This window comes from Phyllostomus hastatus, unplaced genomic scaffold, assembly GCF_019186645.2.
Source record: "Phyllostomus hastatus isolate PE091 unplaced genomic scaffold, TTU_PhHast_1.1 phas_contig_62, whole genome shotgun sequence".
In the NCBI taxonomy this organism is placed as follows: domain Eukaryota; kingdom Metazoa; phylum Chordata; class Mammalia; order Chiroptera; family Phyllostomidae; genus Phyllostomus; species Phyllostomus hastatus.
This window is the reverse complement of record NW_025333921.1, coordinates 18,587,695-18,610,013: the sequence shown is the minus strand read 5'-3', so window position 1 is coordinate 18,610,013 and position 22,319 is coordinate 18,587,695. Positions and strand designations below refer to the sequence as shown.

Below are 22,319 nucleotides of genomic sequence, written 5' to 3'. Positions count from 1 at the left end.
GTGATAGGTCTCTGTGTCATCGCCTCCCATTCCTTTCTCACTTGTTCTCTGGAACTGGTCCTTCACCTATTGCCTTGGGGGAGGGCAGGAAACCAGCAGGCTGCGGAGGGTCATTCTTTTTTAATTCTCACCTGAGGACATGTTTATTGATTTAGAGAGAGAAGAAGGGAAAGAAGGAGAGAGATTCCTTGATGGGAGAGAGCAACATTGATCAGTTGCCACCTGCGCACACTGTGACCAGAGATCAAACCTGCAACCTAGTTATGTGCTTTGATTGCGGATCGAACCCGCAAACTTTTGGTGTATGGGACAATACTTTGACCCACACCTGGCTAGGACATCATTCTTTAAAAAATTTTTTAACTGTTTTTTTTTTTCTTTATTGATTCTAGAGAGAGGGGAAGGGAGGGAGAAAGAGAGGGAGAGAAACATCATTCAGTTTCTTCTTCCACTCCACTGGGGACCAAACACACAACCCAGGCATGTGCCCTGACCTGGAATCAAACCAGTGACGTTTGGTTTGCAGGATGACGCCCAACCTACTGAGCACACCGGTCAGGGCTAGGGCATCGTCCTTAACTTAGGCAAATGCCCTGATCTAGCTGTCCACAACGCAGCTCAGTGTCCAGGACACAAATGCACAGGAATGAAATGCCCACACTGTCTGGCACAGACACATGCCTTAACCTCAGCTCTCCTCTGAAACTCAGGCCTGTTGGCTCTCTCCCAGTTCTCTCCTGCCTTCTCCAGGTGCTTTTCCTTTGTTCTCTGGGCAGGATTCTCACCTTCCCTCACTCCCACCGTAAGAGCCACCAAGCCTCAGCCCTCAAATCCTGCTTCTTCCCTCTCCATGGAGGCCAGAATCCTTCTAGCCTCCCCTGACTCATGGCTTTCTTTCAGCTTCCCACAACATACCACCATGGAGGGCAAGGCCTCCCTCTCTGCCATCACCTAGACTAGTGCCTGCAACCGAGGTGTGGAATGTTGCAGGTGTAGGAATACATACATTTGCCTGTTCCCATGGTTGTTACCTCACTTGGGCTGGACTCACCTACCCACCCAAGTTGACCTCTGAACCTCAGAGTTTATTTATTTATTTATTTAATTTATTTATTTTTAGAGAGGGGAAGAGAAGGAGAGAGGGAGAGAAACATCAATGTGTGGTTGCCTCTCGTACACCGTCCACTGGGGACCCAGCCTGCAACCCAGGCATGTGCCCTGACTGGGAATCGAACCCGTGACTCTTTGGTTCACAGGCTCGTGCTCAAACCACTGAGCCACACCAGCCAGGGTGAACCTCAGAGTTTTGAATTTGAAAGAATAAGGCACAGATAACCTCACTCACTGAATGTGATGCAGCTTTTCTAAGAGATAGTTCAGGAGCATTTAATAATGAAAGGGGAATGTTTACAACAATTGGGGTGAAAATGCCGCAGCACAAAACTGTGTGAACACGGTGACCACAGCTGTGGGCTCACGACACCTGGAGGGCTTCTGGATCAACTTGGTGAGATCTGTTCTCATGAGTCATTGAACCAGAAAGGCTCTGGGCCCAGGACGTCAGGCGCAATGAGGTGAATGAGAGGCCCTGTACCGAAAATGTAGAAGATTCTCCTTTAGGGAAATGATCAGCTGTCTGACACGTCACACAGACACGGACACAGGAGATTCGTCAGAGTCTTCCTCGCTGGCCCGTCCCAGCACCGCAGCTGGAGGGGCCCCACTTACGTGCTGCACACTGGCTAGCCTTTTGGGTCCTGACTCTTAAATTCGGAGTGCAGACAGGACTCCTAGGGGACTGCCAACACTCAGTAGACGTTTGAGGAGACTTCTAACTTAAAGGGCAGAGACCAACCCAAAAGGAAAAGGAACTCAGAGGAAATGGGGACAATACAAAGAGCAAGAGAAAAGTAAACAAAAACCAAACAAAAAACTCTCCAAACCAACAATTAGAAAACATTCCTATGGTTAATATCTTCAGAGAGTTTTGAGAAGCTATCATGTTCTTATTATGTCTATACCCAGATACTGGAAAAGTCCCTAGGAAATTAAAAAACAGAATGTGGAAATAAAAATTGCAACAGAGGGATTGAAAACTGAAGGAAATGTCTCATTAGGTGGAATAAAAAGACAAATGTAAAATGGGAAAGAAAAGAAAAAGAAAATGAAAGATAAATCTGAGAGGTTAACTTATGAATAATAGGAGTTCCAGAAATAGAGAAAAGGTAAATGGAAGGAAGAGATTATAAAATAAATTGTACAACAAAATGTCCAGAATTTCAAGGACATGCGTTTTGAGGCTAAAAGGGCTGACCAGGTGTCCGGCCCAAGGACGGATGTGGCAAGATGCATTGTGAAATGCGAAGAAGCTGAAGATAAAGAGGAGGCCCTAAGAGTGGCTGCAGGGAGTCAGCACAGTGAGGGCAGGGGCCCAGGGGTCAGAGTAGCATGGGCTGCTCAAGAGCAGCTCCAGGAAATGGAAGATGATGGAGCTCTAGTTTCACACAGTATTTTTTAAAATGGGAAATGATTTCCAACCTAGCATTCTATACTCAACTAACCTCTCCGTCAAGGCAGAAAAAAGACATTGTCAGATGAGCAAGGCCTCAAAATTTTCCTTTTCATACATCCTTTCTAAGAAAGGCTTTGAAAACAGGAGACATGGGATCCAGGAAGCAGGAGTGAGAAACAGGAAATTTCCAAGGTGACAGGGAAGGAGGTCCCTGGATGGCAGCTGCTCGTGGCTCGGAGACTAGCGGCACCGAGCGGGGCGAGTGAGCGGGAGTTGTCTGGAATGGAGGTGCACAGGAACCTCATGGGCTTGACTGCTTTGAGGAAAGGTTTTCATTACCTTCCAGGAAGTGACACCAGGAGCAAGGAGGGTTGGAGCAGACGATTGCTGTATTTCCTTACAGACTTCGTGGTGCTGTGATGGTTGGTTTTATATGCCAGTTATCTAGGCTGCCGTCCCCAGTTATTCCTCAATTATTCCAGCGGTGATGGAGGGGTAGTGGTGAAGGCACTTTGTCAGTGTGATTGATCTCCATAATCAGTCAATTTAAAGAGATTCTCCTAGACAATCTGGGGGCCTGATTCAATCAGTTGAAAGGCCTTAAGAGTAGAGCTGAGGTTGGCTGAAGAAGAAATTCCTCAGCGGACTGGAGCTTCAGCCCATGCCCGAGAGCCCAGCCTGCCCTTCCTGACTTCCTCACTGGTGGACGTCAGACTTGTCCCGCCGGCCCCACGGTTGCGCAAGCCAATTCCTTGCAACAAATCTACTAAAACATATCTCCTCCTAGTTCTGCTTCTCTAGTTGAACCTGCATTTTAAAATCATCTATACAAGTTATTTGTACAAAACTATACATTGTAGTAAAAAAAAAATTCAACCACTCAGAAAAAAGAAAACAGAAAGAAGTTAATTAGAAAGGGACTGGAAGGAAATACATACATCAAAGTGTTTTTAACAGGGTGAGTGTTTACCTCAGGGTGCTGGAGCCACAGCTGTGCCAGTGCAGTCAGTCTCTGTGACAAACCTTTTGCCCCCTCTTTCCACCAAACACGCCTTGGCGTGAGATGTTCTCTCTGGTTCCTGCAATGTGCCCTTAATGAATTAAAGTTTATGGGGCGTAATTTTAAAGCAGACTGATATCAAATGATGCAACTTAGCTGCATTCGTTTGGTATAAATAATGTTCGAAGTGTGGGCGTGTGATGGACTTTTAGCAGCGGGATTGGTTGTTTACTGTAAACAGCAACGTAAAAGAAGCGTGGAGCTGGCACTGGCACTGTCACGCAGAGGGGCCGCCCAGCACATCTTCCACCTCAATCCTCGGAAAGCTAACAGTGGCGCAAATAACCTTCGCACGGGGCCTAGGAGGGCATCGTGTTCCAAAGAGCTGTTTGTGGAGATAAGAGAGCAGTTGACCACTGGACTGATGACTCCTGGACTGAAAGTTACAGCAACATTGTTTAGAATTGACATCACTACCGCACCATGGAAATGCCTTAGTGAGGTAACTGTTCCTTGCCCTTGCTCAAAAATACCCATTGCCTTTGTCTCCAATTCAGGATGCTATTTGGCCTTAGCTATTCTTGTCGATCTCAAATGCTCGTTGCCTCTAACTCTGAAAGGCTTTTCTTTGTAGATTAACATTACTTTTGTATCACTCAGAGTTCTTAGTTGTCAAGAACAGAATTCACTCTAGCTAATGTTTTGCAGTGAAGGGATTTATCAAGGGATATGATGCAGTTCCACAAAATCTCCAAGTGGGCAAGGTAATGAGACTTATGGAGCATAATTTACAGATTTTATTTATTTATTCTTAGAGATAGGGGAAGGGAGGAAGAAAGAGAGGGAGGGAAACATCAATCGGTTGCCTCCTGTACATGCTCTGTCCCAACTGGGGACCTGCCTGCAACCCAGGCATGTGTCCTGACTGGGAGTCAAACCAGCAGCCTTTTGGTTTGTAAGACAACAACCAACTAGCTGAGCTACACCGGTTGGAGCTGGGGCATAATTTAAAAATAAGTTAACTTTAGCCCTGGCCAGGTTGTTTGGTTTGTTGGAGCATTGCCTCGAATACCAAAGGTTGCTGGTTCGATCCCGGTCTGGGTGGGGAAGGGAGGCAACCGACTGATGTTTCTCTCACTCGCTCTCTCTTTCCTGTCTCCATTCCTGTCTCTCTAAAATCAGTAAACATATCCTTGGTGGGGATTAAAAGAAAAAAGTTTATTTTAAAATTATCCGTGTCAGGAATATCTCCCACTTCACATCCCAGGGCTGCCTTGGTGGCTACTCACGACCCCTACAGGCCTCACACGCAGCAGCTGGTCCAGGTGACAGGCCTCCGGCAGCCACATGTGCCAGAAAGGGTCTCACATGGGGTCCACTTCCTCCTCTTAACCAAAATGTCAGTAGGGGGTGTGTGTTGGGGGTGCCCCAGTCATCCTGCTGCATTCCAGTTGCAAGGGGTGCTGGGCAAGTGAGTATGAAAAATTATGTTAGAAAATGATTTTGGGGGCATTTTTACTGTGGTAACTTACATTTCATAAAATGAAAATATCACAAATTGATACCTCAGGTGAATTTTTACATCTGTAAACACACAGATCAAGAGAGAATATTTCCAGCCCCAGAAAGTTCTCTCATGCCCTCTCCCAGTCATTCCCTCGCAAGAGAACCACTTCTAACACCCTAAGTTCATCTCACTGATTCTTGAACTTTGTCAAAATAGAAGCCAACTTGTCAACATAGGGAATGTCCAAAACTGCAGAAAATTTTTATAGCAATTTATTTGAGCCAAACAGAGGATACACCTGGAAGCAAGACACCAACAGACTGTGAAAAACACTCCTCGGAGTGGCAGTGCGCAGCTTCTTTTCTGCATTGAGAATTAAGGAGGGAATGTGGGGGAGGTTGTAGGAAGGTGGGAGAAAGCAAGGTGGGGTTGGACTGCAGGGTACACATGCTCTGCTCTGAAAACAAGGCGTTTCCAAAGTGTATTAACCTAGAGACATAGAAACAAAGGGCAGAGCTTGCTTAAGGCAAAGATAAACCCATTACTAAAGAAGTTACAGGCTCGGGGCCAGAGTGCCTGCCCTGACCTTCTCAGTTAGGAATTTATGATCAGATCACCCTGTGAGGTGACTTTTCATGGGACATTTTATATTCATTTACAATCAGTATTTACCAGTACTCTTTGTGTCTGGCTTCTTTCACTCAGCAGTAAAGACTCAGGAGATTGTAATTTTTCTTGTTTATTCTTTCTTAATCTTCTTTTTTCTTAAAAAAAATTTTTTTTTAGAGAGAAGGGAAGGAAGAGAGAGAGAGAAACACTGATGTGAGTGAGAAACATCCATCTATTGCTTCTTGCATGTGCCCTGATTGGGATTAAACCAGCAACTCCCAGGTATGTGCCCTGACTGAGAATTGAACGTATGACCTTTTGGTCTACAGGACAAGACTCAATCAGCCGCGCCACAACAGCCAGTTTGTCCTTTCCCTCAGTGTTCTGCAACGAGAAAAGTATAACTGTAACTGAATATACTTTTACAGTTAGTAGTTAGTATCTTTAAAAATGATAATAGTGATACTGCCAATTACAGCATTTTCAGAAAATAGTGTATATATATATTAAAATATATATATTATTATATATATATACATTATTAAAATGTATTATATATATATGTAATACATTTTTGGGGGGGTTAAGCAGAGAAAGTAGGACTTCAAAAACCAGGGAACTATAGAAGAAAGAATAAGAACAAAAACAAATTCAAGGAACTATATTTTATGTATTTATAATGGGGTCACAATTAAGATGTATGTTGTCCCAAAGCTGCAAGGTGCCTACAGCCTCCTCTCAGGCCCCCACTGTCCCCAAGCCCAGGCTGTTGGCAGGTCCTGATGGATGTCTGCCAGCAGCTGAGTCCCACTGTAGAGGTCAGCAAGAGGCCCCGGCAGAGGAAAAGCACAAACCTGTACCATTTCTGTACCACTTTAAGGGCCTGCTGGGGCTGGCACTGAGGACAGAGACAGAGGGGTCTCCTTGTACTTTGGAGAACCTCTCTGGCTGCAGAAACTCCAGACTGAGCCTTGGTGACAGTCTGGGAGGGGCTCTGTGGGAGAGAGCCAACCCAAGGAGGAGGAGAGTAGTGCCTGCTCTGTCAGCTTCCGCCTTGACCTTGAGCTGGAAGATAATAAGCTGGGCCCCAGGGGCCCACAGCCAATCTCTTGTCAGGCCCTGCTGCAGTAGGAGTAGGGACAGTGGTCACTGTGGGGACAGCATGCTGGTCAGGGGGCTTCCTCTGCGCTCAGTCCTGATCAAAGGCTGCCAGCCCCTCCTGCAGGGCACTCAGGAGGGGCCAGGGCACACCAGGGTGCCCACTGGAGAGGGAGCCCGAATCTCCACTCGCGTGCCTCGCCCTTTCAGTGAGATCCCCTCCCCTGGTGACAATGGCTGGCTAAATCTGTACCATTTCTGGAGGGAGAAGGGCTCACAGAATTTGCACTATCACCAAGCCCAGAACTTCCAGAAGTATGGCCCCATTTACAGGTAAGCCTGACACAGGGTGGGGGCTGGTGGGATAGAGGGGGAGAGGTACCTGGGCAGCCTTGCTGGGCTCCCCCTCCCAAATTGTCTGCTTGCCCATTTCAGGCTCTTGTCCACCTTCTGATTTTAATTTTTTCATGCCTGGTGATGGTAGGAGAATGGATAAGGCTTCCCAGACAGTCGGTTGAGTTCCCAGTTCCCAGCCTCAACCCTTACCAGACCCTACATCCTTTGAAACTTTGTGGGGATGGGTGGGAAGATGGTGAGAGAACAAGCCTGGTTAACTGCTTCCCTATATTCACATCCTCAGGACCCCTTGGGAGGTAAGTTTATCATCCCCATGGTCGGAAATGGACTAAAGGTCAGAGACGTGGGGATACTTGCTCTGCTCACTGAACTAGATCCCTATCCTGCTGGGGTGCTGGCCTTGCCCCTCAGTTCTGTGCATCTCCGGAGCTGCTGATTTTGCCCCTTCCACTTGGCCTGGCTAGAGCTCCTCTTCTGCAAATATCCATCTTGCTTTGTGCCAGGAAGAAGGGGTTTTGTTTTTTTGGCCTCTGAGCACTGCCACTCCCGGTGGTAGGGTGATGAAGTGGTGCAGCGGAGGGCAGGGGGTGGGGGTGGGGTGGGGGTGTTGACAGGAAGCGTGGGGGGTGGGGGACAGGTATCTGAGGGCTGTCCCCTGTGGCAGGCCTTGCTTGTTCTGCTTAGTAGTTTCTAAGGTGAGTTGCCTTCAGGCCATGCCTGGGTTCTTTTCTGAGAGCACAGTTGAGCAGAATAGGAGGTGGTAGAGGTGGTGGTTGGGACAAAGAGGGAACATGAGGAGGGATGTGCATTCTACTGTGAGTGATGGGGAAAACGCATCATAGGACATGCTGGTTGGCTGGCTGGGGGGGGGGGCTGGAGGGCAGGCTTGTTTGTGTAGGAGTCCAGTGGCTCGCTCAACACCTCCTCCCTCTCCCACAACCCATTTGGAAGCCTAAAGTGCCTTTTTTACAGCTGGTTGGAGGCCGGAAGCCCCCAGGCTGAGTGTCAGGCTTGGGAGAAGATTGCTTCTGAATCTGTCATCTCCCTCTCTCTCTCCTGGGTCTGTCAGTGCCTCTATTACTCAGTCTCACTTCAGAGTAATTTCTTGCTATACCCTGCTTCCCATGCCCCAGTAGAAACTCTTTATCAAACCCCTTTCTGTGTCCTGAGTCACTTTTACCTGAGCCTTGCAGCATGTCCTTGAAGTTGGTATTATAATCCCATTTTACTGATGGGAAAACTGAGGCTCAGGGAGAAGAGTCTTACAAGGTCACATAGCTCATCAGGGCAAAGCCAGTGCTGGAACTCCAGTTGTCCGACCTCCAGTTCAGCGTGTCACCATTATATTCTAACATATAGCCTAGAAATGATCAACTTCTGAATAAACATAAGGCATTTAAAATACAAATTCTGCAGGTTATTCTTTCTGTTATTTAAAAAATATTTTATTTATGTATTTTTAGAGAGAGGGGAAGGGAGGGAGAAAGAGTGGGAGAGAAACATCAAAGTGTGGTTGCCTCTTGCACGCCCCCTACTGGGGACCTGGCCCGCAACCCAGGCATGTGCCCTGACTGGGAATCGAACTGGCAACCCTTTGGTTTGCAGGCCAGCACTCAATCCACTGAGCCACACCAGCCAGGGTCATTTTGTTATTTTTTAATCAAACTTCTTGGTGTGACACTGGTTAATAAAATTATATAAATTTCAGGGATATAATTCTATAATAAATCATTTGTATATAGTATTGTGTGTTTACCACCTCAAGTCAAGTCTCCTTCCGTCACTATTTATACCCACTTTACCCTCTTCTATCTCCTCTCACCCCTGAAGGTTTTTTCTTAGTACAAAGGCTGGTTTTATTCATATTTATAGAACAATTTGGAAAGTAGAAACATGTACAAATTAAAAATTGAAATCAGATACAATCTCAATTTCAATAATATTTATGTACCATTAGGAATGTGAATATATTGTATATGCTGTTTGGTGTTGTCCTACAGCAGTATATTGAGGACTTCTTTCCTTTTTTCTCTCTTTCATATAGTTTTGAAGGGCAGCATTCTAGCGCATAGTTTGGATAAACCATACTTTTTTGGCCAATACTTTAAAGTGGACTCTGGGTTTTTCTGCTATTAGACATGATGGCGGTGAACGTCATTCATCAGGCACCATTGTCCCATGTCAGATCATTGCCTTGGGCTAGATTCCCAGAAGATGAGTTGATAATAATAGCAGTTCAAGGACACTGCTGAACCAGGGTTGGGATATGGAGCTAGTGGTGCGAGGACTCCAAGTAGCTGGAAAAATACTGAGGGGATTTCCTGGGAGACTTGGGAAGGTAGGCCCAGGGTTTCTAGGTCAGTGGTTAAAGTAGAGAGAGCTCTCTCCCTCTCCTCCACCCCTCTCCTCCCCCTCTCTTCCTTCTGGGAAGGAGGAAGGTGAGAGGGAAGGGAGGGGCAGAGTGGGAAGGAGGAGGGGGAGGGATGGAAGGTGGGGGGAGGAGAGAGAGAGAGAGAGAGAGAGAGAGAGAGAGAGAGAGAGAGAAACTGAACTAATACCTGTATATATTTCTAGTATTTTGCCTTGAAGTGTATCTTGAATTAACTTTCCTATGCAAAAGGCACACACACACACACACACACACACACACACACAAAGGCAGGTGCTAGTAAGAAGCGGAATTTTCTGTGGTTTCCCAACAGCTGTATTTTAAAAGAGACTAGTTGCAAAGTGCTTTGTGAGGCATATCTTGAGGATGAAAAAGGGGTGTTGTGAAAATTAACTTTACTGATCATAGATTCCTAACTGGGCAGGTCTGGGGGGTAGTCGCACCCCAGACATTTAACTTCTTTAGTAAAAGGTTTGTCTTTGCCTTAAGCCTCCCCTGTCCATTGCTTCTGTGTATCGAGGTTGACACACCTTTGAAATGCCTCTTTCAGACCCTTCCTTCTAAAGTGGACCAACCTCAAGAGAGCACATGATGTCAACTCTCCTGTAATCCAATTCCCACTTTGCCATCTCTCAGCTTCCTGTAATCTTCCTTACTTCCCTCCTTAATTTCAAATGCATGAAAGAAACTGCAAAACTGTCATTCTCTGATCTCCAGAACATTTGAGATCTTGCTTCCTGGCAATTCCTCAGTTTTGGTTCAAATAAACTCTTATGAAATTCTCTGCAAGTTTGGATATTTCTTTTTTTTAAATCCTCACTGGAAGATATATCGATATCTATATTTTATTACTGATGAGAGAGAGAGAGAGAGAGACAGAGAGATTGGATGGGTTGCCTCCCCTATGTGCCCTGACTGGGGATTGAACCCACAACCTTTTGGTGCATGGGAGGATGCTCCAACCTGCTGAGTCACCCAGCCAGTGTTGGATTGTTCTTATGCCAACAGTCTGTACCTGGGTCAGTGTTATTTTAATAGAGAAGTGCTTTGTCAGGCCTGTGACCCTTGGAGGCAGATGGCCACTCCTAAAATTTCAATCCCAGAGCCTAGGATTGACTGGCCTGTGGATGATCTGCCTAACAAGCTACATGGAGCCATTCTAGTTCAGGGCCACTCCAGTGCTGACCTGGAGGCGCCCTGTTTCTGAGTGATGCACTGGGTGAGAGGGTGCCGAGGGTATGAACACTCAGGAAGAATGAGGATGGGATGAGCTTGGGATGGAGGACCTGATGGCCCATGGAAGGTGAGTGGGCACGGGCTGGTCCTGGAGGCCATACTGTGGTGTGTCAGCAGCCAGGGGCTAATAAGAGGAGAATAAAGCTGTCACTTATACAAAGCCATAGACTCCTTCCTCTTATCCTTAAGCAGCCCTGTGACACAGGTGCTGTATTCATCTCCATTTTATAAAAGACGAAACTGAGACTCAGAGAGGGTGAGAGGCACAAGAATGTGTTGGAAACAGAATCCACTTCCTGGGCCGTCTGCTCTGCACTCTCACCCGTGGAGTGGTTACAGCTGAGTCAATGCACCCTGCCACCCCCCACCCCCGCCCCGGCCCCACCTGATGGCTCAGGGTCTACGTAGCTCTCCTGGAATTCTTACGCTATAGCCCTTCTCTTTTCCTCCAGGGAGAAGTTTGGCAACATGGAGTCGGTTTTTATCATTGACCCTGAAGATGTGGCCCTTCTTTTTAAGTGTGAGGGTTCCACCCCAGAACGATATTGCATCCCACCCTGGGTTGCCTATCACCAGCATTACCAGAGACCCATCGGGGTCCTGTTCAAGTGAGTCCTGGGACATCTCCCAGGGGCTGGAGGGAGATCATGGGCAGCTGTGGCAAGGGCAGAAGCAGGGGAGTGGGGCTGGGGCGATGCTTGCTCTGTTCTTTCTAGCTGGGGCCTCTATCTTCCTGCCTCCCTAAAACAAGTGATAGTGACGGTGAACTGCTGTGCCAGCTGAAGATCTGAATGCATAATTAAAGACCTTGCAAAGTTCTCATTTATTGGTTCATTCATTAAGTCCCATCTTATTGAGCACCTGCTATTTGCCAGACTTTGTGCAAGGTCTCCAGGGGTTCAGTGACATGTAGGGCAGGGCCCCACCACCATGAGTACTGTTTCCCACGATGCTGCTCCTCACAAATTTTGGTGAGAATATGGAGCAACTAGAACTCTCACAGATTGCTGGTAGGATAAGAACTGGTGCCAGCACTTTGGAAAACAGTTGGACATGACCTGCACTTGAATGTACACGATCCTATGATGCAGCAGTTCTGCTCCCTGGGACACACTCTAAAGAGCAGCCTGAGGGGAAGATGCCGGAATGCTGGCAGCAGTGCTGTCCATAAAGCGCAAAACTGAGGAAACCACCTAAAAATGCCCAAGAGGAGAACAAATGAGTGAGTGGTGGCATATGCCACTCAAAATGAACAAACTCAGTGACCCCGCCCATCCCACAGTACAGAGGATACTGAGAGAGATAAAATTGAGTGAAAAAAAGCAAATCCCTCAAGGCACGAGAGCTATTTAAAGAAGTTATTTTAAGGAAGTGTGTTTTAGAAATATATGTAGATCAGGTAGAATTAGACACACAAGTAGGCAAGGGAGTCAGATTGGTGGTCCCCTTAGTTGGGGAGGACCAGGTGAGCACACAGAAATTACTGTAATGTTCCTAGTTTTCCTATTGGGTGGTGAGTTTATGATATTATTCTTTTTTAAATTTTTTTTCTTTTTGTTCTTTCTATAATACCATTCTTACAAACAAACAAAGCCTCCAAACTAGAAAGAGGGCTTTATGTGGATCTATTTTCAAGAGTGGGCTGTAAGCTGAAGTTTATCATTAACCCAACCCTGGAAACCTGAGCTCCCCACCAGCGTCAATAATGGGATGTGCTAAGGGGTGCTGCGGAGAGGTAGGCCATTTGTGTCTGTGCGGTGATCAGAGAAGATGACATACAGGGGCCCTTGAATGTCAGGAGGTGAGCAACAGCCAGGAGGAAGTGGAAGTGACGGGGAAGACACAGCTGCAGCCAAGGCAAAGACTAGGGGGCTTGAAGGAGACTTAGTTCCTGGCTTGCAGCAGCAATAGGGGGCAGTCAGGTTCTCTTCTCCTTCATCCAGTTTCTTCCCGTCTCTTCCCTTGAGCCCAGCAGAAGAAGCGAGCTGGTGGGGAGCCAGAGGGTATTGGGAGGAGGTGAGGGTGGGTGCATGTGAGCGCTAAGCTCTGAGCTGTGGCTTGGCCTCCTGGGACAGCCCAGTCAGTCCCTCTGGTGTGCCAAGCCTGGGGTTTGTGACCATGAGGGCCCAAGGGCCTGTGTTTCTACAGGAAGTCAGGAGCCTGGAAGAAAGACCGGCTGGCCCTGAATCAGGAGGTGATGAGTCCAGATGCCATGAAGAACTTCATTCCCCTGCTGGACACAGTGTCCCAGGACTTTGTCAGCGTCCTGCACAGACGCATCGAGCGGGGCTCCGGAAAGTTCTCAGGCGACATTAGTGATGACCTCTTTCGCTTTGCCTTTGAGTGTAAGGGGCTTGTACCTGCTTGGCAGCTGTCTTGAGGTTGGGAGAACTCTGCATGCCACCTTGAGACCCAGCCAGCATAAGAAGTGTTAGGACTGGCCTTGGGGATGAGCTAGTAGTGAACATACCCTCTGCCATCAGTTGCCCAGCGGGAGCTGAGCACTCTTATCTAGCATTCGTGCCGTGCGGGCGAGGATCTCCAAAATGTAGGTCCCCATGGCCACACTCAGCCCTACATCCTGCAAATTTCTATCTCCTAGGACATAGAATTTTGAGGTCTTGGAGGGGAGGGGAGGGGAAGGCTGGGTGGTTAATATGAATTGGGTATGTAAGGATGTATAGAGGCTATCCAGATGAGGTAAGGAGGTTGGGCAGTCTAGGCAGAGGGAACAGCTAATGCAAAGGCCCTGTGGTATGATGTGGGGATCATTTGATCACTGAAGGGGGATTTGGGGTACCCACAGTTTGGTGTAAACTCAGCATTCAAATTCTTGACCTCATAGGTGGGGAAAACTGGGGGCTGTTGTGACTTCTCCTGTACAGGCAGAGTGGGTCCCGGACGGCCAATTGTCAGGGCTTTATGTCTCCTAGTCTCCCATATGGCCTGTTTCAGGAAGTATTTAGCCAACTTGGTCAATTATAGGAGAAATATCTCTTCCCAGGAGCAAAGCCCAGAGCCTGCTTGGGGTGCTGGTGGAAGGGTGGGTGAAGTAGTTTCATCCCAACCTGGGACCACAATGTTGGAGACTGCTTCCCACCCAAATGATCCCTTGTTAGGGTCTTCTGTTTGCGCCTCAAAAGGACCTGAGTGGTTGCCAGGACAGTTTTCTTCAGCCCTGAAATTTTAGCCCCATAAACCTTGGGCTTCTGTTTCTTTACTGAAGGAGACTAGGTTGGGGGCAGGAGATTCTATGTGTTGGCAGGTTCCTGGGAGTCGAGGCTCTCAGGTGGCCAGGTTGGAAATGTCCCTCAGCTTTTGCCTATCCCTGCAGCCATCACCCATGTCATATTTGGGGAGCGTTTGGGGATGTTGGAGGAGATCGTGGACCCTGAGGCCCAGCAGTTCATTGATGCCGTTTACCAGATGTTCCACACCAGTGTCCCCATGCTCATGCTGCCCCCAGACCTGTTCCGTCTGCTCAGGACCAAGACATGGCGGGACCATGTGGCCGCATGGGATGTGATTTTCAGTAAAGGTGAGGATTCCTCTGGCTGTCCCCTGGGCAGCTCAGACTGGGGGCCTGGGGGCCTTGTCTACCTCAAAGGGTGGGAAACCCAGGCCCTGGTGGGGACATGGACACACACACATACACACACACACACACACACACGGCTGGAAGCCCCAAGTGCAGGCTTGCCTCTTTGTCCCAAGCTATTTCAGTGGGCACTGACTTGCCACGTAGGAAGTCCATCTTCTGGTGGGCAGTGATGGGCCTTAGGGAGGTCCGAGAAACCCTGGAAATGGTGGGCTGAAGGCCAGCCATTGGGGATGGTTAGGTTTTTAAGGAGAAGGAAGATCAAAGATGTCCATCCTTTTCTTCCAAGGAGCCCATGATCCCCAACATGGGTTATGGACCAGTGGTTTAGACCCAGCTGTGCTTGGTGACAGACTGGGGCTTGGGTGAGAGGGATCAGTAAAGTAGGGTGGAGAAAGCTGATGGTGTGGTGACCAAGCCAGATCTGGAGTCAAATCCCACTCTGCTCCTGATGCCCGTCCGACCTTGGGCAAGCCACTGCCCTCTGTGGGCTTCTGTTTCCTTACTTGTAAAATGGGGATGGTATCACTTACTCCATCAAACTGGTCAAAAATTAGAGAGAAGCAGATAGGAAGGACTTAGAAGATAGTATGTGCTCAGTAGAATGGCAGCCTAGAAAGCACAGGGTCCCAGAATCCCAGAATGCCACCTCTCACCAAGGGTCCCTTCCTTCCCTCCAGCCACAGAGAGCCTCACTCTTTTTCCCCCCTCCTGTCTGTCCCCAGCTGAGAAATATACCCAGAACTTCTACTTGGACCTGAGACAGAAAAGAGAGTTTGACAATTACCCGGGAATCCTCTACAGCCTCCTGGGAAATAATAAGCTGCTCTTTGAGGACGTCAAGGCCAACATTACGGAGATGTTGGCAGGAGGCGTGGACACGGTGAGGTGACTGCAGGGACACACTCTGTCTTTTTCTGTGCCCCCGGAATCCCTTCCCCATGAGTTTGCCTCATCCGAAATCCTGCCCATGTCAGGTAGATCTCCCTGTCCTAGTACCATTCCCTAAATATTCATGTCCTAGGAGGCTGAGATCAGGTCAGTCACCTGTGGAGCATCCCTTGAGGTTGATCCAACAATTTTTCTTCTTTAAAATTTATTTTTATTTATTTATTATTTTTAAATGTATTTTATTGATTATGTTATTACAGTCTTCCCAATTTTCCCCCCTTTATCCCTCCTCTGCCCTGTACCCTCCATCCCTCCAGCATCCCCCCCTTAGTTCATGTCCATGGTTTGTACATATAAATTCTTTGACTTTTCTGTTTCCTCTACTGTTTTTGACCTCTCCCTGTCTATTTTATCCCTATAAACTATGCTTCTTCTTTCCTGTACCTTTTCCCACTGTACTTCTCCTCTCCCTCCCCCTGAAAACCCTCCATGTGATGTCTGTTTCTCTGATTCTGTTCCTGCTCTAGTTGTTTGCTTAGTTTTTGTTTTTGTTGTTTTTCTGTTTTTTAGGTTCATATGTTGATAGTTGTGAATTTGTCACTTTACTGTTCATAGTTTTTGATCTTCATCAATTTCTTAGATAAGTCCCTTTAACATTTGATATAATAAGGGCTTGGTGATGATGAACTCCTTTAACTTGACTTTGTCTGGGAGGCACTTGATCTGCCTTTCCATTCTAAATGATAGCTTTGCTGGATAGAGTAATGTAGATTGTAGGTCCTTGTGTTTCATCGCTTTGAATAGTTCTTGACAGTCCCTTCTTGTCTGAAAAGTTTCTTTTGAGAAATCAGCTGAAAGTCTAATGGAAAATCCTTTGTAGGTAACTGTCTCCTTTCCTCTTGCTGCTTTTAGAATTCTCTCTTTATCTTTAATCTTGGGTAACTTAATGATGATGTGCCTTGGTGTGTGCTTCTTTGGGTCCAACTTCTTTGGGACTCTCTGGGCTTCCTAGACTTCCTGGAAGTCTATTTTTTTTTTCCAGATTGGGCAAGTTTTCCTTCATTATTTGTTCAAATAAATTTTCAATTTCTTTCTTTCGTTCTTCTCCTTCTGGAACTCCTATAATTCTGATATTGGAACATTTTAAGTTGTCCCAGATGTTCCTAAGCCTCTCTTCAGTTTTTTGTTGTTGAATTCTTGTTTTTTCATTCTGTTCCAGTTGTATGTTTATTTCTTCCTTTTGTTCCAAATTGTTGATTTGAGTCCTGGTTTCCTTCTTGTCACTGTTGGTTCCCTGAATATTTTGCTTTATTTTACTTTGGGCATCCTTCACTTGTTCTTTCACTTTGTGACTGAGCTCAGTCAGTTCTGTGAGCATTTTGATTACTAGGGTTTTGAATTCTCCATCAGATAGGTTGGCTATCTTCTTATCGCTTAGCTCTCTTCCTGGAATTTTGTTCTGTTCTTTCATTTGAGCCGTATTTCTTTGTCTGGGAGCACCTGTTAAGTTGTAAGGGGGTGGGGCCTCAGGTATTCACCAGGGCAGTGCAACCCTCTTGCTTCCCTTGGGTGCTGTCTGTGGGGGAGGGGTCAGAGAGGGAACAATGCGGCTCGCCTGCTCAGCTCTAATGCACTTTCCAGTGAATCCTCATGTGAGACTGCCAGTTTCTCCCCTCGCGGCAACCCTCACTGTAGTCCACAGTCAGCCCTGAGTCTCAGGGTCCCATTTAGCCAGCCTCACGGTCCTCTGCCTGGCCTCAGGTTCTCTCCATCCACCTGTCTTACAGGTCTAGTTGGTCTTGTTGACTGTTTCTTTAATTCCTTGGTTGTCAGAGTTCCATGCAGTTTGATTTTCTGGCACTTCTGGTTTATTGATTTTAGATTATGATCCTCCTTTTCGTTTTGCAAGGAGTCAAAGGGTTTCTACCTATACTTCCATCTTGGCCGGAACTCTCCAACAATTTTTCTTTGCCTATGAGAAGGGAGTGACTAGACATAGGTGGCAAGCCCAGGTTCTGCATGGAGTCTTTAAAGAAGTCCTTCAGTCACACGTCAGGGACACAGCTCACTGGATTCAGGAAGGCAGGCAGGAAGGCAGGCAGAACCTCAGACAAGCTGGCAGCCAGTGGGATTTGCCCTGGCTCTGCCTTCTAGGGTCTTTTTGTTGTTTTCCATCCTCCCCCACATTGTGGTGTCTCCCTCGGGCCCTCTCACAGGCAGCCCAACACCCCAGAACATTCTCTCCTTGAACTCAAAACCTGTACTCCTGCGTACCGTTCCTTTCTCTAGTATCTTAATCCTTCTCATGCTAATGTGATATAGAAGGTTAATTACTTAGTGTTTATTGGTTATTAGTTATGATTCAGGTACTAAGACCATAAAAATGAATATGATAGACCCCAATTGTTTCAAATGGCTCAGAGAGGAGGAGGAAGAGGTTAGTTTGCTAGAGCTGCCATGCAAAGTACCTACACAGAATGGCTTAAACAACGGACATTTATATTTCTCGCAGTTCTGGAGGTAGAAGTCAAGCCAAGGTGTCAGCAGGGTTGGTTTCTTCAGAGGTTGCTCTTCTCCCTATGTCTGCACACAGTCACCTCTGGGTGTCTGTGCCCTGACTGCCTCTTCTTATAAGGACACCAGTCCTGTTAAGTTAGGGCCATCCCAGTGACCTCATTCTACCTTATCACCTCTTCAACACCTTGTCTCGAAATATAGTCACGTTGTGAGATCTCGGGGGTTAGGACTTCAACATATGGATATGGGGGGAACACAATTCAGTTCATGACAAAGAGATAGCACGTGCACAGATGACCACCACACTTTGTTATAGGGTGGGATGAGCAAGCCTGGACTGGGCAGTGATAAGGCTGAGGACAGGGATGGGGGAGTGCTCCATAGAGAAGCTAAAATTCAGCTTCTGTCTTCAAGGCTGCTTCCAGGGGGAGAGGGGAGAAACAGCATTTCAGCACCAGGGAGAAGTATGTGTCAAAGTCCCCTGGGTGAATAACTTCATTTTCCAGGTATCTTATTTATATTGTGCTCTAATGGAAGACTTTCAGTCCCTGTGGCAGGCTGCAGATGGGACATTTGAGTGTATCTTAAACCTAGTTCTTGTCAGCTATGTAGAAGTGATCCCCCAAAAAATGCTTGCCTGCACCGAACCAGCTGTTATTGTTAGGTAATGTTTATTGAGCATGCATTATGTGCAGGTAGAGCCTAAGCTTTTCACATGTATTGATTCATTTGGTGTTCACAAAACTATGAGGAATATTATTATTGCCCCCATTTTTCAGGTGAGGAAACTAGGGCACAGAGAGGTTGACTAACTTAGTTAAGGTCACACAACTATTAACTTAGTTGACTACCTACATGAACACGTATTTCCTGGGTAGCCACTCTGTCCAGTCTTGAAAACAGTGAGGGCAAATGCAAAGATTTGATTGGAGCCTTGAAGGAGTACAGACTGGCTTCCTAGACTGGGAAGGGAATTCTGGGAGGACGACACAGCTGGAGGAAGATTTTTGGGTTTCTGGGGTTGTGTTTAGCTCAATACAGCTGGAGTAGAGAGTGCATATTGGAGAGAGCTGGTGGCTAGGCTGGGAGCAGTGGGCAGCTGTTCGGGGATCCTGTACATAAGGTCAGAGCCTCTGGACTTGACCTGTGGGATCTGGGGGACCAGGCAAGGATTTCAAACTGGGAAGTGGCTGGATGGCACGCTTTAGTGATTTCTCCTACTAGAAGAAGGAGAGTGTTCAAACCTCTTGGACAAAAGCATGATTCTTGGTAAGATATTTGCAACAACACATGTTTTAACCCTAGGAAAAAGGGCTGCACCAGCCTGGGGCCCTGCCAGGGAGGTATGTGGGACCATGGGGCTTGGTGAGGATCACTCAAACCTCCAGGGAAGGGCTAATGCTCACCCTGCTGCTAATATTAATATTAGCAGGTTTGTGTCAGTATACACAACATGCTAATTGCAACATGGACAGGAGCCAGGGCAGTGGTCCTGATTTCATTATCTGAGCCTTCTTCCCTGTTTGGCTGCTATAGGCAAATGTTAAGGCTTGGGAAAGTTCTGCTGGGGAGAGGGCTGCTCATTTAACTGGCATTTCAAAAGGCATGAGAGCCAGTCAGTGGATAGCTGTTACAGAAGGGCACTGGGGCCTCCTGAGGCTTCTGAGGTCCTCTGGAAGAAGCCATTGTCGTGCTCTGTGCTGGCTGGGGAGCTGTTGGCCTCTGGTGACATGAGAGGCCAGGGTAGGGACAGGTGCTGCACCAAACATTTCTGCCTGGGCTGGAGAGAGCCTTCTGGGACATTTGTCTTTAGAATTAACTTTGCTTTTGTAGGTAATGGTCTCTAGATACTGGGATGAGGGTGGGGAGAGGTTCTTGGAAATGAAGCCTCAGGAGTAATAGGCCTTTCTGGTCTTCTTCTCCCCATACCCCTTGCCAGACATCCATGACACTGCAGTGGCACCTGTATGAGATGGCACGCAGCCTGAGAGTGCAGAAGATGCTGCGGGAGGAGGTCCTGGCTGCCCGGCAGCAGGCTGGGGGGGACATGAGCAGGATGCTGCAGCTGGTCCCGCTTTTAAAAGCTAGCATCAAGGAGACACTGAGGCAAGTCCACACCCACTCATGCCTGCCCCCATCCCCAATCCTAGGCAGGGCTAGCGTGGTGCCTGGGGACAGGGTTATAAGAATGGACTGGTGGAGATTGGTAGCAGGAAGTGAGAAGTCTGGGAGAGACAGCTGGGAATGGGGAGAAAAGACTAGAGTCCTGGCCCTGCCTCCAGATTCCCCTGGGGTGCTGCCACTGGGCCTGAGATGCCATGCTGGGTGGGGGGCTTTGTCCTGGCCTCTGGGTGTTAGCTTCTGAACATCTTCCTCTGACAGACTCCACCCCATTTCCGTGACCCTGCAGAGATATCTTGCAAGTGACTTGGTTCTTCGAGATTATATGATTCCTGCCAAGGTGGGTACAGCAGGGCTGCAGGCCCTGTCAGCCAGACAGGAGGCTGGCCCCACGGCAGTTGCATATGGACAGATTCTGCCTGTCTTCCTGGAGCTGGCTGGTGGGTCCTTGGCAGCAGCAAAGTGTGAAGGGCAGAGGTGGTAGGCACAGCGGGTGATCCCTGCAATGTTGCTGGAGCCCAGGGTTAGGAGGGCAATTCCACAGGCCACACGGGTCTTGGGGGCCCTCTGATGCTGAGGGAAGGACAGGAAAATCCCCTGGGCCATTCCTGGCCTAGTGGCATCAGTCTTGGGCGAGGCTCAGGAAAGAGTGGGGTTTTGTTCAAGGTCACACAATGGGCAGTGTCTGCTGGACAGCTGGGCAGCGAGGCTGGGGAGTGGGGGTGGGGAAGACTGGATTTCGCTCCTGGCTGTGAGGAGGTGAGGCCTACTGAGGTTTCTGCTCACCTTGTCCTCAGACATTGGTGCAGGTGGCTGTCTATGCCATGGGCCAAGACCCTACCTTCTTCCTCAATCCGGGCAAATTTGACCCCACCCGTTGGCTGGGGCAAGACAAGGACCTCATCCATTTCCGGAACCTGGGCTTTGGCTGGGGTATTCGGCAGTGCGTGGGCCGACGGATCGCCGAGCTCGAGATGACTCTCTTCCTCATCCACGTGAGTCTAGCCTGGGGACCTCTGGGCACCGCAGGCTGGTGTTGGCCCTAATGAAAGCACCACCCCACCGGCCCAGGCTGAGTAGCTCAGTTGGTTAGAGTGTTGTCCCGATACACCAAGGTTTCGGGTTTGATCAGGGCACATACAAGAACAACCAATGACTGCATGAATGGGTGGAGCAACAAATTGATGTCTCTTGCTCTCTGTCTTTCTCTAAAAAAAATCAACATGGAAAAAAAGCACCAACCCTCCTACTCCCATCTCTGTCCAGAGCCCTCCCCCACAATTCCTTCCTGCCTCCTTTTTTGGACTAATCCACTTGTTATCCATTGGTGCCCCCATCCATCGGTGCCCCCACAGTGGTGATGAGGTGGGGGTTGGGTGGGATAAGGTTTTGTAGAAACTAAAGTGAAAGCCTGAGTCAAGGAGACAGCACTAGTGGTGTGTTTTCAGGCACTGAGCAGGGTTAAGTAGGAGCTGGTGTGGGCTCTTTGGAGCTCCCCAAATCATACTCAACAGGCACTGCCTACAGGTGAATGAACCTGGCCTAGGGGAGATGGATCCTCCCCACCTGTCCCCTAAGCCCACCCCTCTTTCTCAGATTCTGGAGAACTTCAGAGTTGAAATCCAACATCTCAGTGACGTGGGCACAACATTCAACCTCATCCTGATGCCTGACAAGCCCATCTTCTTTACCTTCCGGCCCTTAACCCAGGACCTGCCCCAGGTCTGATCATGGAGAATGGTGTGAAAGGAGGGCGCAGGGTGGGGCCAGGCCCATGGAGGTGTCTGCATCCTCAACCCCCATTTCCTTACCCCTCCTCCTTTCTGCCTCAGCTCAGTGGAGGCACTCCTCTTTCATCCACCTCTTTCCCCTCGTCTTCCACCCCATGAAGGCAATAAAGGGCTGAACTATGTGAAGTGTTTTCATTTCTACCTGGCCCCTAAGGCACCCATCACTCCTGTGGAGATGCTCTCTGACCTGGGTCAACAGTTGGATCTGTGCACAAATGGGGTAGCCACACCTGAAACCACTTCTGCTGGGATCGACCCACCTACAGTAGCTCAGGAGCCAGCAGGATCGAGCCTCCTGCTGACTGGAGACGAGGACGAGGCAGAGCAGATGGGGGCTACTGCTGCTGTGCTGGGGCGGCAGGCAGAGGGACAGAGGCCCTGGTGGAGCTCTGCTGAAAGAACAGGGCAGCCTGAGAGGTGTGAGAGGTGTGGACCAGTCCTGGGTTCTGGGGAAGGCCCACCTATCAGAGGTGAGGCTTGTGCAGTGCTCTGCTTGGCTGAACTTTGGGTAGGAGTTCCAGGTGGGGTCCAGGTGAGGACATCTGCCAAGGTCCAGAGAGTCTTAGGCATGGTCAGGGCCGAGGCCTCTGGGTGAGGGGCTGGTGTGAGTTGGCTGACCCTGGGGACAAGAGGCCAATCTGCTTCCTCCGGCCCATCTGACCCTTCTCTGAGCTTCCTCAAGGCCTCAATGTCC

General features: G+C 48.3%; 1 protein-coding gene across 1 annotated transcript; it reads left to right on the top strand.

Annotated features, from left to right (window-relative positions):
- The first annotated feature begins 6,790 nt into the window (after window positions 1-6,790).
- On the top strand, window positions 6,791-21,563 carry LOC123825290 (cholesterol side-chain cleavage enzyme, mitochondrial). Its single transcript, XM_045848686.1, has 9 exons — window positions 6,791-7,059; window positions 11,161-11,316; window positions 12,857-13,053; window positions 14,043-14,246; window positions 15,032-15,189; window positions 19,654-19,820; window positions 20,097-20,175; window positions 20,633-20,830; window positions 21,432-21,563. The coding sequence occupies exons 1-9, from the start codon at window positions 6,791-6,793 to the stop codon at window positions 21,561-21,563; spliced, it is 1,560 nt and encodes a 519-aa protein (XP_045704642.1).
- The last annotated feature ends 756 nt before the right edge of the window (window positions 21,564-22,319 follow it).

What these genes read in the sequence shown, in the direction of transcription:
- LOC123825290 (XM_045848686.1), top strand. Translation starts at nt 6,791, where the DNA reads ATGCTGGTCAGGGGGCTTCCTCTGCGCTCAGTCCTGATCAAAGGCTGC. An exon ending in CCCATCGGGGTCCTGTTCAA is followed by an intron (nt 11,317 to 12,856) that starts GTGAGTCCTGGG and finishes GTGTTTCTACAG; the next exon opens with GAAGTCAGGAGCCTGGAAGA. An exon ending in TGGCAGGAGGCGTGGACACG is followed by an intron (nt 15,190 to 19,653) that starts GTGAGGTGACTG and finishes ACCCCTTGCCAG; the next exon opens with ACATCCATGACACTGCAGTG.